Source organism: Dendrobates tinctorius, unplaced genomic scaffold (genome assembly GCF_039654945.1).
Source record: "Dendrobates tinctorius isolate UK_male_01 unplaced genomic scaffold, ASM3965494v1 ptg000120l, whole genome shotgun sequence".
NCBI classification, from domain to species: Eukaryota; Metazoa; Chordata; class Amphibia; order Anura; family Dendrobatidae; genus Dendrobates; species Dendrobates tinctorius.
The window spans coordinates 18,294,313-18,313,494 of NW_027361788.1; the positions used below are offsets into that span (position 1 = coordinate 18,294,313).

The following is a 19,182-nucleotide window of genomic DNA, read 5'->3' on the forward strand; positions in this document are numbered from 1 at the left end:
TCCCACATATGGGGTGTCAGCGTACTCAGGCCAAATTGGACAACAACTTTTGGGGTCCAATTTCTCCTGTTACCCTTGGGAAAATGAAAAAATTGGGGACTAATTGATCATGTTTCTGGAAAAAATAAGATTTTTTTATTTTCATGCCCTGGCATTATAAACTTCTGTGAAGCCCTTGGGGGTTCAAAGTGCTCACCTCACATCTAGATAAGTTCCTTAGTGGGTCTAGTTTTCAAAATGGGGTCATTTGTGGGGGGTTTCCACTGTTTAGGTACATTAGGGGCTCTCCAAAGGCAACATGACACCCGCAGACCAATCCATCAAAGTCTGCATACCAAAACGTCACTACTTCCCTTCCGAGCCCCGACGTGTGCCCATACAGTAGTTTTCACCCACATATGGGGTATCAGCATACTCAGGACAAATTGGACAACAACTTTTGGGGTCCAATTTCTCCTGGTACCCTTGGGAAAATAAAAAAATGGTGACTAAAAGATCATGTTTGTGGAAAAAATACGAATTTTTTATTTTCACGCCCGGGCGTTATAAACTTCTGTGAAGCACTGGAGGGTTCAAAGTGCTGACCACACATCTAGATAAGTTCCTTGGGGGGTCTAGTTTACAAAATGGTGTTATTTGTGGGGGGTTTCCACTGCTTAGGTACATTAGGGGCTCTCCAAAGGCAACATGACACCCGCAGACCATTCCATCAAAGTCTGCATTCCAAAACGTCACTACTTCCCTTCCGTGCCCCGACGTGTGCCCATACAGTAGTTTTCACCCACATATGGGGTATCAGCATACTCAGGACAAATTGGACAACAACTTTTGGGGTCCAATTTCTCCTGGTACCCTTGGGAAAATAAAAAAATGGTGACTAAAAGATCATGTTTGTGGAAAAAATACGAATTATTTATTTTCACACCCGGGCATTATAAACTTCTGTGAAGCACTGAGGGGGTCAAAGTGCTCACCACACATCTAGATAAGTTCCTTAGGGGGTCTAGTTTCCAAAATGGTGTCATTTGTGGGGGGTTTCCACTGTTTTGGTACATCAGGAGTTTTCCAAACGCGACATGGTGTCCGATCTCAATTCCAGCCAAAAACGTCAAATGGCGCTGCTTCCCTTCCGAGCTCTGCCATGCGCCCAAATAGTGGTTTACCCCCACATGTGGGGTATCAGCGTACTCAGAACAAATTGCACAATAACTTTTACGGTCCTGTTACCCTTGGAAAAATAAGAATTGAGGGTGAAAAGATCATTTTTGTGGAAAAAATATGATTTTTTAATTGTATGGCTTTATGTTATAAACTTCTGTGAAGCCCATGGGGGTTCAAAGTTCTCACCACACATCTAGATAAGTTCCTTAGGGGGTCTAGTTTGAAAAATGGTGTCATTTGTGGGGGATTTCCACTGTTTTGGTACATCAGGGGTTTTCCAGACGCGACATGGTGTCCGATCTCAATTCCAGCCAAAAACGTCAAATGGCGCTGCTTCCCTTCCGAGCTCTGCCATGCGCCCAAATAGTGGTTTACCCCCACATGTGGGGTATCAGCGTACTCAGGACAAATTGCACAATAACTTTTAAGGTCCTGTTACCCTTGGAAAAATAAGAATTGAGGGTGAAAAGATCATTTTTGTGGAAAAAATATGATTTTTTAATCATATGGCTGTATATTATAAACTTCTGTGAAGCCCATGGGGGTTCAAAGTTCTCACCACACATCTAGATAAGTTCCTTAGGGGGTCTAGTTTCCAAAATGGTGTCATTTGTGGGGGGTTTCCACTGTTTTGGTACATCAGGGGTTTTCCAAACGCGACATGGTGTCCGATCTCAATTCCAGCCAAAAACGTCAAATGGCATTGCTTCCCTTCCGAGCTCTGCCATGCGCCCAAATAGTGGTTTACCCCCACATGTGGGGTATCAGCGTACTCAGGACAAATTGCACAATAACTTTTAGGGTCCTGTTACCCTTGGGAAAATAAAAATTGGGGTGAAAAGATCATTTTTGTGGAAAAAATATGATTTTTTAATTGTACCGCTGTACGTTATAAACTTCTGTAAAGCCCTTGTGGGTTCAAAGTTCTCACCACATATCTAGATAAGTTCCTTGGGGGGTCTAGTTTCCAAAATGGGGTCACTTGTAGGGGGTTTCCACTGTTTAGGTACATCAGGGACTCTCCAAACGTGACATGGCGTCCGATCTGAATTCCAGCCAATTTTGCATTGAAAAAGTCAAACGGCGCTCCTTCCATTCTGAGCTCTGCCATGCGCCGAAACAGTCGTTCCCCCCCACAAATCAGGTATCAGCGTACTCAGGACAAATTGCACAATAACTTTTGCAGTCCAATTTCTCCTGTTACCCTTGGCAAAATAAAAAAAATTGAACCTGAAGTATTTTATTTGTGAAAAAAAGTTAGATGTTCATTTCTTTTTAAATATTCAAAAAAATTCCTGTGACGCACCTAATGGGTTAATAAACTTCTTGAATGTGGTTTTGAGCACCTTAAGGGGTTCAGTTTTTAGAATGGTGTCACTTTTGGGTATTTTCTATCATATAGACCCCTCAAAGTGGCTTCAAATGTGATGTGGTCCTAAAAATAAAATGGTGTTGTAAAAATGAGAAATCGCTGGTCAACTTTTAACCCTTATAACTTCCTAACAAAAAAAAATTTTGGTTCCAAAATTGTGCTGATGTAAAGTAAACATGTGGGAAATGTTACTTATCAAGTTTTTTGTGTGCCGTATCTCTGTGATTTGAGGGCATAAAAATTCAAAGTTGGAAAATTGCGAAATTTTCAAAATTTTTGCCAAATTTCCATTTTTTTCACAAATAAACGCAAGTTATTTGAATGAAATTTTACCACTAACATGAAGTACAATATGTCACGAGAAAACAATGTCAGAATCACCGGGATCAATGGAAGCGTTCCAGAGTTATGACCTCATAAAGGTACAGTGGTCAGAATTGTAAAAATTGGCCCGGTCATGAACGTGCAAACCACCCTTGGGGGTGAAGGGGTTAAAGACTGAAGTTCGTGTGATTTAAAACACCCTCAAGAAATAAAGCTTTGTTAGGTAAACATTCATAGAAATCTAGACCTTTTCTTAACTTTTTGAATTTTGATACAGTTGGCAGTCATGGGAATTGTGAGAAAATTTGAAATCTATATTATCTCCTCTTTCTGTGAAGTTATAGAAACAATTTATTGTTCTGTGTGATCGAAGCAGATCATAGTTTTCTTACTGGTCGATATTCCAGAAAAATGCTTTCATGATCACTATTTCATCTCGTATATATTTAGTACTCAGAAACTCCAACACCCACTATTTCCAGATGAGTAAATGATATTAGCAGCTCTTTTTTAACCCCTTTCTGACAGACAGGATAGTACGTCCAACATCATTATCCCCCCGCTTTGAGGTAGGCTCCGGCGGTGAGCCCACTTCAAAGCCGGGATATGTCAGCTGTTTTCAACAGCTGACATGTGCCCGCAATAGGCGCTGGTGCAATTGCGATCCGCCCGCACCTATTAACTAGATAAATGCCGCTGTCAAACTGACAGCGGCATTTAACGTGCGCTTCCGGCGCGGGCGGAAATACGCGCACTGCTGACCCCCGTCACGTGATCGGAGGGTCATCGGTGCGTCGGCATAACAACCAGAGGTCTCCTCCTTGAGACCTCTATGTTTGTTGATGCGCGCCTCCCTGTGGTCGGCGCTCATAGCAAGCCTGTGATTCTGCTATACAGAGGCAATCTGAGCATCGCTTCTATGTAGCAGAGCCAATCAAGTTGTGGCAGCTTCTAGCCTCCCATGGAGGCTATTGAAGCATTCCAAAAGTAAAAAAAATGTGTTTAAAAATATGAAAAAAATATATAAAAGTTCAAATCACCCCCCTTTCGCCCCATTCAAAATAAAACAATAAAAATAAAACCAAACATACACATATTTGGTATTGCCGCATTCAGAATCGCCCGATCTATCAATAAAAAAAAAAAGGATTAACCCAATCACTAAACAGCGTAATGAAGAAAAAAATCAAAACGCCAGAATTACGTTTTTTTGGTCACCACGACATAGCATTAAAATGCAATAACGGGCGATAAAAAGACCGTATTTGCACAAAAATGGTATCATTAAAAATGTCAGCTCAGCACGCAAAAAATAAGCCCTCACCCAACCCGAGATCACGAAAAATGGAGACGCTACGTGTCTTGGAAAATGGCGCAATTTATTTTTTTTTAGCAAATTTTGGAATTTTTTTTCACCAATTAGATAAAAATTAACCTAGATATGTTTGGTGTCTATAAACTTGTAATGACCTGGAGAATCATAAACGCAGGTCAGTTTTAGCATTTATTGACCCTAGCAAAAAAGTCAAACAAAAAACAAGTGTGGGATTGCACTTTTTTTTTGCAATTTCACCACACCTGGAATTTTTTTCCTGTTTTCTTTTACATGATATTGTAAAACCAATGGTATCGCTCAAAAGTACAACTCGTCCCTCAAATAATAAGCCCTCACATGGCCATATTGACGTAAAAATAAAAAAGTTATGGCTCTGGGAAGAAGGGGAGCGAAAAACGAAAACGCAAAAACAAAAAAAAGCTCCGGTCATGAAGGGGTTAAGCTGCTGATGAAAAGATGTAAAAGTATTTTCAAGCATCCAGTTGTTCAATAAATTACCTATGGGCTGTGTCACATGTCCAAAAAGCAGTCACGAACATGTGAATACAAGATCCTGGCTATTAAACTCAGGTTATACTGTACCTGCACCTTACAAGCAGTGTAAATAAGAATGACTGAGTCAGATGCTCTATGACTGGTGCTCACACTACAATGGCGGGTTCCATTGTTAGATATAAATAACGTTTGTAATTGGGTTGTATTAAAAATGTCCAACTCTTAGGGTATGTGCACACACTGCGGATTCTACTGCGGATCCGCAGCAGATTTGGCCCTGCGGATCCGCAGGCATTGTACAGTACAATGCAAATCAATGGGATTTAAAAACCACAGTGCACATGCTGCAGATTTTTCAGCGCGGATTTGCTGCGGTTTTAAATCTGCCACATAACAATTCTTTCTGCGGATTCCGCAGCGGTTTGACACCTGTTCCATTGTCCAGGTGTCAAACCGCTGGGGAAAACCGCAGACAAATCTGCAGATAAACCGCAGGTCACATTACCTGCGGTTTTACCTGGAAATCCGCAGCTCAATCCGCACTGTGTGCACTCACCCTTAGTCTTCAGCAGCCTGCACTTAGCCTCATACATTGCAGACTGCTCAGTCCTGTCTGGTTTGAAGTATGTCCAAAGCACTCAATTAGGGTCTGCTGCCTCATTCTGAACAAAAATACTAGCTGACATTTTTTACAACCAAATAAAATAAATATAAATCAAAAGGGATGCCAGCTTTGTAAGTATTCAGGAGAGCAGAGCAGTTTTTGACGGAGCTGTTATTAGATTTAACTCAGAACTGGCCTGAGCAGCCTGCAATGTAGAAGAGATGGAGACTGACACTAAGAATTACATCTCAGAAAAAAAGTCAGCTCCTCCCCAGCAGGTTACACCCACCCAGTGACAAGCAACCTATTCAGTTTATCTTAAGAGTCACTAATAATAATAATAAATTTTATTTCTATAGCGCCAACATATTCCGCAGCACTTTACATTTCAGAGGGGACTTGTACAGACGATACATTACAGCATAACAATAATCACATAGATCATAACAGATACCAAGAGGAATGAGGGCCCTGCTCGCAAGCTTACAATCTATGGGTATGCGTACATCCGCAGCATCAAACATGCAGCAGCCAGATGTTACAGCATAGTGGATGGAATTTCCTGAAATCCCATCTCCACTATGCGTTCAGAGACGCCTCCGGCATCCCTGTGTAAACGGAGATGCGGCGCGTCTTTCCAGACCGCAACATGTCTATTTATGTTGCGGAGATGCTGCGTCTCCACAGCATAAATTACCCATAGACTATTATAAGATGCGGTAAAACTGCATTATCTTTCTAGTTACATGCATAGTAAGAGCGGGAATGCAGATTACTACGCATGTGAACTAATTTAAATAATGTCTTACCTTGTGCCGCAGCCAGAAGTCCGCGTACACTGCAGTTCTCGCAATGAGCTGACCGCGAGAACTGTCGTGCATGTGACTGCTGAGGTTATATCCAGTCACTAGGCAAGTTCTCACGGTCAGCTGACCAGGAGAACTGCAGTGCAGGTGACCGCCGGAGTTATCACCGGTGGTCATCTACAAGCTCCACTGTGTCTGTGACATGATCCATTTTTGGATTTGTGGCAACTCTGGCTCCACTAAGTTAAAACTTTTTTCCTTTCAGGCAAGCGGGGATAAATGTCAGTTTTTCCCCGCTGGCAAGCTGGTGTAATTACATTGCTGCTGGGTCAGCTGATGTGGGCGGTGACCACTCCCACCACCGTTTAAAAGGTCACCTGGTGCATCAGCTGACTGTTGGTGTTAGAGCAATCTGCAGTGACCAAGCTGGAGTAAGGAGCTCTCTGGGTACTGTGGTTTCCCTGCTGCGGTCTGGAAAGACGTGCCGCATGTCCGTCTCTGCGGGTGAGCTGCGGGCATTGGTGCACATATAGGGGGTATGGGATTTCTTGAACAGCTGGATGCTGCAGGTTGGACGCTGCGGATGTACGCAGCATCCAACCTAAGGCGTTTACTGACCGTGGGAACATACCCCAATATATCTGAGAACAGGAAATTACTTTTTTTCCCTTCCCAAAAGTCAACTTTCAATTAGCTTTATTTCAAGTGACAAAAATAAACACATAAAAAACACAAGCGGAAAAAACGCATCAAAAACGCATGTAAAAAAAGCAGGTGACCTGCCAGTGATCGCAGATGCAGATTTGGCGTAGATTTCACCTGTGTAAAATCCTGAAACATTCCTAAACGTGGGAAAATACCCTAAGGGTAGGTTTCCACATGGCGTATCGGCAGCGCTTTGGACGCTGCCCCCTTTTGTATGCGCGAATCCTATACATAGACTGTGATATAGTGCCTTCCGAAAGTATTCGGCCCCCTGGAACTTTTAAACCTTTTCCCACATATCATGCTTCAAACATAGAGATACCAAATGTAAATTTTTGTAGAAGAATCAACAAAAATGGAACACAACTGTGAAGTTGAACAAATTTTATTGGTTATTTTAAATTTTTGTGGAAAGACGAAAACTGAAAAGTGAGGCGTGCAATATTATTTGTCCCCTTTACTTTCAGGGCAGCAAACTCACTCCAGAAGTTCATTGTGGATCTCTGAATGATCCAATGTTGTCCCAAATGACTAATCATGATAAATATAATCCACCTGTGTGTAATCAAGTCTCTGTATAAATGCACCTGCTCTGTGATAGTCTCAGGGCTCTGTTTGAAGCACAGAGAGCATCATGAAGACCAAGGAACACAACGGTCAGGTTTGTGATACTGTTGTGGAGAAGTTTAAAGTCGGATTTGGATACAAAATGATTTCCAAAACTTTAAACATCCCAAGAAGCACTGTGCAAGCGATCATATTGAAATTGAAAGAGTATCATACCACTGCAAATCTACCAAGATGAGGCCATCTCTCTAAACTTTCATCTCAAACAAGTGGAAGACTGATCAGAGATGCAGCCAAGAGGCCCATGATCACTGTTGATGAACTGCATAGATCTACAGCTGAGGTGGGACAGTCTGTCCATAGGACAACAATCAGTCGTACACTGCACAAATCTGGACTTTATGGAAGAGTGGCAAGAAGAAAGACATTTCACAAAGATATCCATAAAAAGTGTTGTTTAAAGTTTGCAACAAGCCACCTGGGAGACACACCAAACATGTGAAAGAAGGTGCTCTGGTCAGATGAAACCAAAATCGAAATTTCTGGCAACAATGACAAACGATATGTTTGGCGTAAAGGCAACACAGCTTATCACCCTGAACACGCCATCCCCACTGTCAAACATGGTGGTGGCAGCATCATGGTTTGGGCCTGCTTTTCTTCAGCAGGGACAGGGAAGATGGTTAAAATTGATGGGAAGATGGATGGAGCCAAATACAGGACCATTCTTGAAGAAAACCTGTTGGAGTCTGCAAAAGACCCGAGACTGGGATGGAGATTTGTCTTCCAACAAGACAATGATCTCAAACATAAAGCAAAATCTACAATGGAACGGTTCACAAATAAACGTATCCAGGTGTTAGAATAGCCAAGTCAAAGTTCAGACCTGAATCCACTCGAGAATCTGTGGAAAGAGCTGAAAACTTCTGTTCACAAACGATCTCCATCAAACCTCACTGAGCTCGAGCTGTTTGCCAAGGAAGAATCGGCAAGAATTTCAGTCTCTCGATGTACAAAACTGATAAAGACATACCCCAAGCGACTTGCAGCTGTAATTGCAGCAAAGGTGGCGCAACAAAGTATTACGTTAAAAGGGCCGAATAATATTGCACGCCCCACTTTTCAGTTTTTGAATTTCAACAAAAATTTAAAATAACCAATAAATTTCGTTCAACTTTACAATTGTGTCCCACTTGTTGTGGATTCTTCACCAAAAATTTACATTTGGTATCTTTATGTTTGAAGCATGATATGTGGGAAAAGGTTGAAAAGTTCCAGAGGGCCGAATACTTTCGCAAGGCACTGTATTTATCTTGCAGAGACTGAGCGTCTCCGCAAGATAAAAAGACATGCTGCGGTCTATAAAGACGCGCCACATGTGCGTATACGCAAGTCTGCCACCTGCGTCTTTGAACGCATAGTGGAGATCAGATTTCATAAAATCCCCTCCACTATGCTGTAACATCTGGCTGCTGCGGATTGGACGCTGTGGCTGTACGTAGCGTCCAATCGGCAGCAAATACTGAATGTGGAAACACACCCTTCGAGGCAGACACGGGACTGAAGCTCCAGACCACTTTCTGCCAAAATTATGTGTTTGATTTTTCATTCTTGAACCTTGATTTTTATTAATCTTCTCTTGATTCCGCAGAAAGGGCAACAAATATTGAATGTGTGCACATACCCTTAATACAGTAAGGGTATGCACAGACGATCCGGAAGAAGCAGCGCTTTGGACGCTGCGCATGTTCGCTATGTCCGAATCATAGAATCATAGAATCATAGAATCGTAGAGTTGGAAGGGACCTCCTGGGCCATCTGGTCCAACCCCCTGCTCAAAGCAGGATTCGCTAAATCATCCCAGTCAGATGTCTGTCCAGCCTCTGTTTGAAGACTTCCATTGAAGGAGAACTCACCACTTCTCGTGGCAGCCTGTTCCACTCATTGATCACTCTAACTGTCAAAAAGTTTTTTCTAATATCTAATCTGTGTCTCCTCCCATTCAGTTTCATCCCATTGCTTCTAGTCTTTCCTTGTGCAAATGAGAATAAAGTTGATCCTTCTACAATGTGACAGCCCTTTAGATATTTGTAGACAGCAATTAAGTCTCCTCTCAGTCTTCTCTTTTGCAAACTAAACATTCCCAAATCCTGCAACCTTTCCTCATAAAAAGGGTTTGCAGACCGGTCACCATTCTGGTCGCTCTTTTCTGAACTTGCTCCAGTTTGTTGATGTCTTTTTTAAAATGTGGTGCCCAAAACTGGACACAATATTCCAGATGAGGTCTGACCAAAGAGGAGTAGAGGGAAATAATGACTTCACGTGATCTAGACTGTATGCTTCTGTTAATACATCCTAGAACTGCATTTGCCTTTTTTGCTGCTGCATCACACTGTTGACTCATATTCAGTCTGTGATCTATTAGTATACCCAAGTCTTTTTCACATGTGCTGTCACTTAGCCCTATTCCTCCCATTCTATATATGCTTTTTTCATTTTTATTGCCCAGATGTAGTACTTTGCATTTCTCCCTGTTAAAAACCATTCTGTTAGTTACTGCCCACTTCTCCAGTTTATTTAAATCTTTTTGAATCCTCTCTCTCTCTTCTCTAGTATTAGCTATCCCTCCTAGCTTTGTGTCATCAGCAAATTTAATCAGTTTACCCTCAATTCCTTCATCTAAATCGTTGATAAAGATGTTGAACAATACAGGGCCCAGGACAGAGCCCTGTGGTACCCCACTTGAGACATTCTTCCAACTGGATGTGCAGCCATTTACGACCACTCTTTGGGTCCGATCACTAAGCCAGCTATGAATCCACCTAACAGTTGCCTTGTCCATTCCATACTTAGTCATTTTTTCAATAAGGATTGTATGAGAGACTTTGTCAAATGCTTTGCTGAAGTCAAGATATACTATATCTACAGCATTTCCTTGATCCACCCAATCAGTGATACCGTCATAGAAGGAAATTAAGTTAGTCTGACATGACTTATTAGTTACAAACCCATGCTGACTCTGTTTGATCACTTCATTCTTATCCAGGTATTGACTTACATGTTGTTTAATAATTTGTTCAAAGACCTTTCCTGGTATAGAAGTCAGACTCACCGGCCTATAGTTGCCTGGGTCCACCTTCTTCCCCTTTTTGAAGATAGGAACAACATTTGCTCTTCTCCAGTCTTCTGGCACTTCTCCTGTTCTCCAAGAATTTTCAAAGATTATGGAGAGTGGTTCAGAAATTTCTTCTGCTATCTCCTTCAGTACTCTGGGGTGTAATTCATCTGGACCTGGAGACTTGAATTCATTTAGGTTAGCTAAGTGTTTCCTCACTATCTTTCTGTTTATAGATATCCTGGATTCTTCTATTCCCTTAATAGGACAGTGAATAACAGTTGGTGTTACATTTCCTTTCTGAGAGAAAACAGATGCAAAATAGGAATTTAAAAGTTCAGCCTTCTCAACATCCTGTCTTACCATTTCATCATTTTCATCCTGTAAAAATCCTATAGCATCTTTGACTTTTCTTTTACTTTTGACATATCCCCAAAATCCTTTATTATTGCTTTTGACATCTCTTGCAAGCCTCAATTCATTTTCAGCTTTAGATAATCTGATTTGTGCCCTGCTGATTCTGCAGACAGCATTATATTCTTCTTTAGATATGCCTCCCTCTTTCCATTTTATAAACATTTTTTTCTTCCTTTTTAGCATGTGCTTAAGTTCTGTGTTCACCCATCCTGGTTTCCTTAAATGCTTCCTATTCTTCCCTCTTTTCGGAATTGTTAACAACTGTGCTTTGAGAATTTCATTTTTCAAGATTTCCCATCCTTCCTGGACATTTTTGTCTTTAAGGATATCCAGCCATTGGATCCCTCCAATTATCTTTCTGAATCCCTTAAAATCTGCCTTTCTGAAATCTAACCTTGACGTCTGAGTCTTCACAGGTCTTCCGCCTCTAGTTATCCAAAATTCTAAAATAGCATGGTCGCTACCTCCTAGGGTTCCAGCCACTTTTACCTCCTCAACTATTTCCTCCCTGTTTATAAGGATTAGATCCAAGGTAGCAGTTCCCCTTGTTTTCTCCCCTACCTTTTGGAAGATAAAGTTGTCAGCAAGAGAGGATAAGAATTTCCTTGACCTGTTAGTTTTGCCTGAGAGAGATTCCCAACAAATGTCTGGATAGTTGAAATCTCCCATGACAACTATGTCATATTTTTTGGAGAACTTGGCCATTTGATGCATAAAGAGTTCATCCATATCTTCAGCTTGCACAGGCGGCCTGTAGTAAATGCCTACAATGGTGTCCTTTCCATTGTTCTGTCCTTGTATTCTTACCCAAACAGTTTCCACAGAACTCCCAGTCTCTGAAGCTTCAATCTCTGTGCAGATATATGCGTTTCTAACATACAATGCAACACCCCCTCCTCGTTTATCAAGTCTGTTTCTTGCAAATAAGTTGTATCCTTCTAGTCTTGTATTCCAATCATGTGTATCGTCCCACCAAGTTTCAGTGATTCCAATGACATCATATTTCTTTTCCTGTGTTAGTAGTTCCAATTCTCCTTGTTTGTTGCCCATGCTTTGTGCATTAGTATAGAAACATTTTAGTTTGTGATTGGTTTCTCTTTCTCCAATATTGTTATTAATTAGATTCTTTCGTCTTTGTTCTTCCTTTCCACTTCTATTAGCAGAGTTCTCAATAGCATTTGTCAGGTGTATGGCTTTTTCTGGTCTTTTGCTTCCCTTCCCATGTTGTTCTAGTTTAAAGCTCTCCTTACAAGTGTAGCAAGGCGACTTCCAAATACATGCTTTCCAGTCTTCGTAAGGTGCACCCCATCTCTAGCAAGTAGTCCATCGTATAAGTAGTTCACTCCGTGATCCAGAAATCCAAATCGTTGCTGACGGCACCATCGACGTAGCCAGTTGTTCACCTGCAGAATCTTATTCCACCTCCTTGTTCCATGGCCATCCACTGGGAGGATGGAAGAGAAGACCACCTGCGCTCCCAGTTCTTTCACTTTCTTGCCTAAGTCTTCAAAGTCTCTGCAGATGGTTTCCAGGTCGTTTCTTGCGGTGTCATTTGTCCCCACATGTAGTAGCAGGAATGGGTAGTCATCTGTAGGTCTGAAGAGTCCTGATATCCTGTCAGACACATCTTTAATTTTTGCACCTGGAAGACAGCACATTTCTCTTGAAGTTATATCCGGTCTGCAGATAGCGGCCTCTGTTCCTCTCAACAGGGAATCCCCCATGACCACCACTCTCCGTTTCTTCTTCACAACATTTTTCTTTCTCCATCCAGGAGGACTCTGAAGGCGTACAAGGTTGCTGTTTGTTGGCAAAGTCTTATCCTGATGTATTTCTTCATCATTTTCCTGCGTGAGAGCCTGGTACTGGTTTCTGAGCAGTATGGGTGCTGACTGCCTCCTGATCCTCCTGCTTCTCTGGGTCACATGTCTCCATTCCTCTGTTTCTTCAGGTGCACTTCGAATTTCTTCTCTTTCTGTAACATGAAGAGATAATTCTGCTCTGTCCAAGAACTCTTCACCTTCCTTAATGATCTTCAACGTAGCCAACCTCTCTTCGAGATTTTGCAACTTTTCCTCCAACAGGGACACAAGCTTGCATTTGTGGCATGTGAAGTTTGGCTTTTCCACTGGTAAGTCTGTGAACATGTAGCAAGAAATGCAGCTCACCAAATGGCTCCTGGCCTCTTCCATCTTGAGATTTCTTAAAAACGATGAAAGATGCGCCAAAATTCCTCTTTTCAGCTGCAACGGCCAAAACCCAGTGATCGTTGAGCTCGCGGAGACTCTTCACTTATCCCAGAAGGCACTGGGAATATGCAAATGATCTCCTCAAGACTCTTCCCCTGGTTTTCCGATTTCCTCTTTTCAGCTGCAACGGCCAAAACCCAGTGATCGTTGAGCTCGCGGAGACTCTTCACTTATCCCAGAAGGCAATGGGAATATGCAAATGATCTCCTCAAGACTCTTCCCCTGGTTTTCCGATTTCCTCTTTTCAGCTGCAACGGCCAAAACCCAGTGATCGTTGCGCTCGCGGAGACTCTTCACTTATCCCAGAAGGCACTGGGAATATGCAAATGATCTCCTCAAGACTCTTCCCCTGAAGAAGCGCTGTCGTCTTTTGAATGCAGGTGAATCTGCATGTGTTCACTGAACCATGCGGATTCACTGCGTCCAACACATACTATTGGGGAAATTTCTGTTGAGAAGACTAGTGTCTCCGCAAGAGAAACACCCTCCGCGGGTGAGCTGCAGGTGTCTGTGGACGCATGGTGGGCATGGGATTTCTAGAAATCCCATCCACTATGCTGTAACATCTGGCCGCTGTGGGATGGATGATGCACAAATACGCAGTGTCCAACCTTCAGCCTTTGTGACGGAGTCAGATTCTGTTGAGTCGATTTTTAGAGTGGACCCTCTGGGTTGTGGCACCCACCCACCTAGAGCGAGCTGACCTTGTGAGGAACCACCCCCTATAGAGGGAGTGTCAGGGGCAAGACCAAGGCGGTGAGCCACCACGACTGCTGGAACCAGATGGAACACACAAGTGCTGGTGTCTGGCAACAGGGAACGTGCAGGGTACAAGACATAAAGCGTGGTCACAGGGTTTCTTCAATAAAGCGTGGTCTCAGGGTTTAATCAGGTTCAAGACGTGATAACAAGGTCAAAGTGATACACAGCAAGGTGCGTGTGAGGGCACGCCAAGGTCCAAGGCATGATTCGTGCTAGGTGGCACGCCAGGGCTCTGGCAAGGGCTAGATGGCATCGGACTCCGGACATCTGGCAATGATCGACAGGCTCCGGACATCAGGCTGCAGACATCAGCTCCAGACATCAGGCCGCAGCCGTCAGGCTCCGGACCTCTGGCAGCGATCGGCAGGTTCCGGGCATCCGGTAGGCAAGCCAGGGTTCAGGCAAGGAGGCACGCAAGAGTTCAAGACATGGTGCGTGTTAGGAGACACGCCAAGGTCCAAGGCAGGGTTCCAGGCAAGATGCGTGCTAGGAGAAACACCAGGGTCCAAGGCAGGGTGCGTGCTAGGAGACACGCCAGAGTTAAGGCTAGGACCTGTGCATGCTAGGAGGCACGCCAGGGACAGGGTTCAAGGCAAGGTCCTGCGCATGCAGAGGGGCACACCAGGGGCAGGATACTAGGCATGGTCCTGCGCGTGCAGAGGGGCACGAAAGGGGCAGGGTTCAAGACAGAGAGGGGAACGTAGGCAGTAGCACAGAGCTGGGTACAGGAAAGAGAAGTGGAGCGTATGCTAGAGCCCAGAGCCGGGTACAGAAAGGACATAGTACTCAGGACAAGACAAAGAGACAAGGTTAAGGACAGAGCAAAGATAGCAAAAGACATGTGCTAAAGAAGCACGAAACACACAGTGCGAGAGACAGCGTGTGTGCAAGGGAGCACGGAAGACACGACTGAGGCACCGGCAGGCAGTACCGGCTGAGGCACAGGAAGGTGGGCACGACTGAGGTGGGCACGGCTGAGGCACAGACAGGCGGTCACGGGTACGACCAGGCGCATGCAAGAGGCACGCAGCCACAAGGCAGGGCTAGGCAAAGGTACAGAAATAAGACGCGTGCTAGACGGCACGGCAAAGCCTGGTACGAAAGGTGAATGTGCAAGTGCGCACGAAAAACAGAACTAGACAGGAAGTGCGCTAGGAGCACAGACAAGGTACAAAAGCTAGAGAGCGGAAAAAGCCAGAGAGCGGAACGTAGGCTGAAGCACAGAGCCGGGTACAAGAGAAAGAAGCGGAACGTATGCTAGATCCCAGAGCCGGGCAAAGACAGAGAACATTGAGAGTACTACAAGGCTAAGAATAGCAAATACAAAACATGGCACAAAAGACAACACAAGACATGGCACAGGATAATAGACAGAGTACAAGCACAGAGCGTGTGCGGAGAAGCACAACAGGGTGCAGGGGCACTGAATACAGGGAGCGACCGAGCAGGGACCATGCAGCCATAGCAGGGAAGCTAACATGATACTCAGGCTCCGACCATAGGAAGGGGCGGTCTGATATAGGACATTAGCACGTGGACTTCTGGATCAGGACCAAGGGGGAGGACTTCCGAGTCAGGTCCTCCAGAACCATAGAGCGGATCGCTGGGTCAGGTCCTCCTGGACCATAGAGAGGATCACATGGTCGGGTCCATCAGGACCACATGGCAGAGCAGGACCAAGGGGGAGGACTTCCAAGTCAGGTCCTCCAGAACCATAGAGCGGATCGCTAGGTCAGGTCCTCCAGGACCATAGAGAAGATCACATGGTCGGGTCCTCCAAGACCACATGGCAGAGCAGGACCAAGGGGGAGGACTTCCGAGTCAGGTCCTCCAGAACCATAGAGCGGATCGCTGGGTCATGTCCTCCAGGACCATAGAGAAGATCACATGGTCGGGTCCTCCAGGACCATAGAGAATCACTGGATTCGGTCCTCCAGGACCATAGAGAATCACTGGATTCGGTCCTCCAGGACCATAGAGAGAATCACTGGATTCGGTCCTCCAGGACCATAGAGAGGATTGCTGGATTCGGTCCTCCAGGACCATAGAGCGGATTGCTGGATTCGGTCCTCCAGGACCATAGAGGACTGCAGCAGGCAGAGCAGAGACGGGCAAGCACACAGGAATGGCATGCAGCCCTGAGGTCAAGCACACATGCGCACAACAACGGCATGCAGCCATGGTGAGGTACGCGTGCACACTAGCAATGGAGCACAGCGATGAGATGAAGCACATGTGTGCACGAGCAATGGCGTATAGCCATGAGGTAGAGCACGAGTGCGCACCAGCAACGGCAGGCAGCAATAAGATGAGGTGCATGTGCACACTGCTCCAGGGGTCATGCAGCATAACTGTGACGACTCCTGGAGTGGACCCTCTGGATCGTGGCACCAACCCTCCCAGGGCGAGCTGGCACAGGGAGTGTCAGGGGCAAGCCCCCGGGGGTGAGGTACCACGACTGCTGGCACCAGGCGGCTGGCTCACAGGAGACATGAGTGAGTGAGTGTGTCTGCAGGAACGTGTAAAGCGTGGGCACGGGAACACGTGGTATACAGTGTCCAGGTGTGAGCAAAGCAGAATGTGTGCAAAGGAGCACGGCAGAGCACTGAGTCAGGCCGTAGGTGTGCCAGGAGGTGTAACAGAGTACAGGAGCAGGGTGTGTGCCAGAGGGCACAACTGAGCATAAGACAGAGTACAGGATTGGAACGTGTGCCAGGAAGCACAACTGAGTAAGAGACAGAGTACAGGATCAGAGCGTGTGCCAGGAGGCACAACTGAGTATAAGACAAGGCACAGGGTCCGAGTGTGTGCCAGGAGGCACAACTGAGCATAAGACAGAGCACAGGATTAGAGTGTGTGCCAGGAGGCACAACTGAGTACAAGACAGAGCACAGGATCAGAGTATGTGCCAGGAGGCACAGCTGAGTGTAAGACAGATCACAGGATCAGAGTATGTGCCAGGAGGCACAACTGAGTATGAGACAGAGCACAGGATCAGAGTATGTGCCAGGAGGCACAGCTGAGAGTAAGACAGACTACAGGGTCAGAGCGTGTGCCAGGAGGCACAACCGAGTACAAGGCAGAGGACCCGAATACAGCGCACAGCAAGGCAGGGACACGGCAGACCAAGCCAGGAAGTAAAACAATAATCAGGCATCTCCCCTAGGAAGAGGTAGCCTGATATAGCACATGATCGCTAGGGCTTCCGGGTCAAGTCCTCCAGTACCATAGAGAGGACGGACCTGGAGACCGAACTGAGAGGAGCGCGCAAGCGCACACATAACGTGGGGGAGACAGGAACCTAGGTACGAGAGGTGCGCGTGCGCACCCGGCGGGACCCCCAGAGCGACCGCGGCTCTGGAAGAGATGACGTCGGGACCAAGGTCCCGCCCCCAAGTGAGCGCGGCGTGACAGTAACAGACTGGACAGGCATAACAGTGAGGTGTGCGTGCACACTGCTCCAGGGGTCATGCAGCATAACAGTCATGACGGGCATGACAGCCTTGTACAGATCGTGTGCACATACCCTTATTCATAGCAAAACTACAGGCTCACTACCACTAACCATTGTCATCATCATAGTGTCTTGTGTAAGAACCTGCAAAAAGAAAACTTTAAATTATTAAAATATATTAATTTATGTAAATATGTCTAGTGTGAAATATTTTCTACTGTTTGCCATCATTACAACCATGCACTATAAGCCCTATGTGGGTGTACAGATGTAATGGAAGAAATTCCTAACTTGAATGTCTGCCATGTTAGATAGTTATATACACGTATTTATAAAAGAGATTTCAAGTGTGTAGCGGATATAATACATATCCATTATAATCTATGGGGAAGTTCAAGTGTGCATATTTTTTTACTGATTGTGTCCACACTGCCATCAGTGTGCAATCTGACTGCTGTCCCAGTTTTCAGCATTTAATCAGAAGCTATAAAATTTTTCTTCTTGGTATATGAGAAAATCAATGGATGATAAAAACTGACACAATGACCAAAACCAATCCACACATGATAAAAATAACAGGATTTTTGGTTGCTTAGCGTAAACTCTGTTTCTCAGAGCCTTCATTGGGGGACACAGGAACCATGGGTGTATGCTGATGCCACTAGGAGGCTGACACTATGCACAAAAAAGTTAGATCCTCCTCTGCATTGTACACCCCATCAAATGGCGCTAGGTTACTCAGTTAGTGAGAAAGCAGTAGGAGAAACAAGGTAAAAAGGAACAGACAACTCAAACCGGAACAACACAGAAGAGAGAACAAGAGTTGTTAAACATGCCTCCCATGTTTAACAACTCTTGTTCTCTCTTCTGTGTTCTATTGTTCCGGTTTGAGTTGTCTGTTCCTTTTTATCATGTTTCTCCTACTGATTTCTAACTAACTGAGTAACCTAGTGCCAGTCGATGGGGTGTACACTGCAGAGGAGGAGCTAACTTTTTCCTGTGTCCGCCAATGAAGGCTCAGAGAAACAGATTTTATGGTAAGCAACCAAAAAATGTTTTCTCTATTGCCTCATTGGGAGACACAGGAACCATGAGAGGTCCAAACCAGTCCCTGGGGAGGGAAAAGTTGGAGCTTCATTCAGATCGGAGAATTCACCACTGCCGCCAGCAAGATCCTTCTGCCTAGGCTGGCGTCCGCTGAAGCGTAGGTATGGACCTTATAAAATTTGGCGAACGTGTGGATGGAAGACCAAGTTGCCGCTTTGCAAAGCTGTAGGGCAGAAGCCCTATGGTGCACCACCTAGGAGGTGCCCACTGCCTGGGTAGAGTGAGCCCTGATCCCAGGGGGAGGCACTCTGTTCTTGACCTGGTAAGCCTTCAAAATCGCCGATTTGATCCAGTGAGCAATTGTAGCTTTAGAGGCCGGAAGACCTCTCCGGGCACCATCAGGAATGACGAAAAGAGAGTCAGTCTTCCTAAAGGGGGCGGTCCTGGCCAGATAGACCCTCACCGCCCTCACCAGGTCTAGCTTGTTCAACCAACGCTCCAGAGGATGAGCCGGAGCAGGACAAAAGGAAGGGAGGATGATATCCTCATTTAGGTGGAAGGCAGACACCACCTTGGGAAGGAAAGAAGGAGAAAGCCGCAAAACCACCGCATCCTGGTACAGAACCAAAAAAGGAGGGCGACAGGAAAGGGCTGCCAACTCCGAAATGCACTTAATGGACGTAATGGCCAACAGAAATGTCACCTTCCAAGACAGAAAGGACAGGGAAACCTCTCGGAGCGGTTCAAAGGGAGGACTCCTCAGAGCCT

At 45.1% G+C, this 19,182-nt stretch overlaps 1 protein-coding gene across 2 annotated transcripts in view; it reads right to left on the reverse strand.

Annotated features, from left to right (window-relative positions):
• The window catches only part of EMD (emerin), a 57,091-nt gene that overhangs the window by 19,303 nt on the left and 18,606 nt on the right, over nucleotides 1–19,182 (reverse strand). Inside the window, exon 4 of one of the 2 annotated variants that reach the window (XM_073590820.1) lies at nucleotides 17,479–17,511. The exons of the other annotated variant lie outside the window; for it this stretch is intronic. Coding sequence (XP_073446921.1) covers nucleotides 17,479–17,511 — 33 coding nt within the window. The remainder of the gene's footprint in view (nucleotides 1–17,478; nucleotides 17,512–19,182) is intronic. 2 annotated transcript variants of the gene reach the window in all.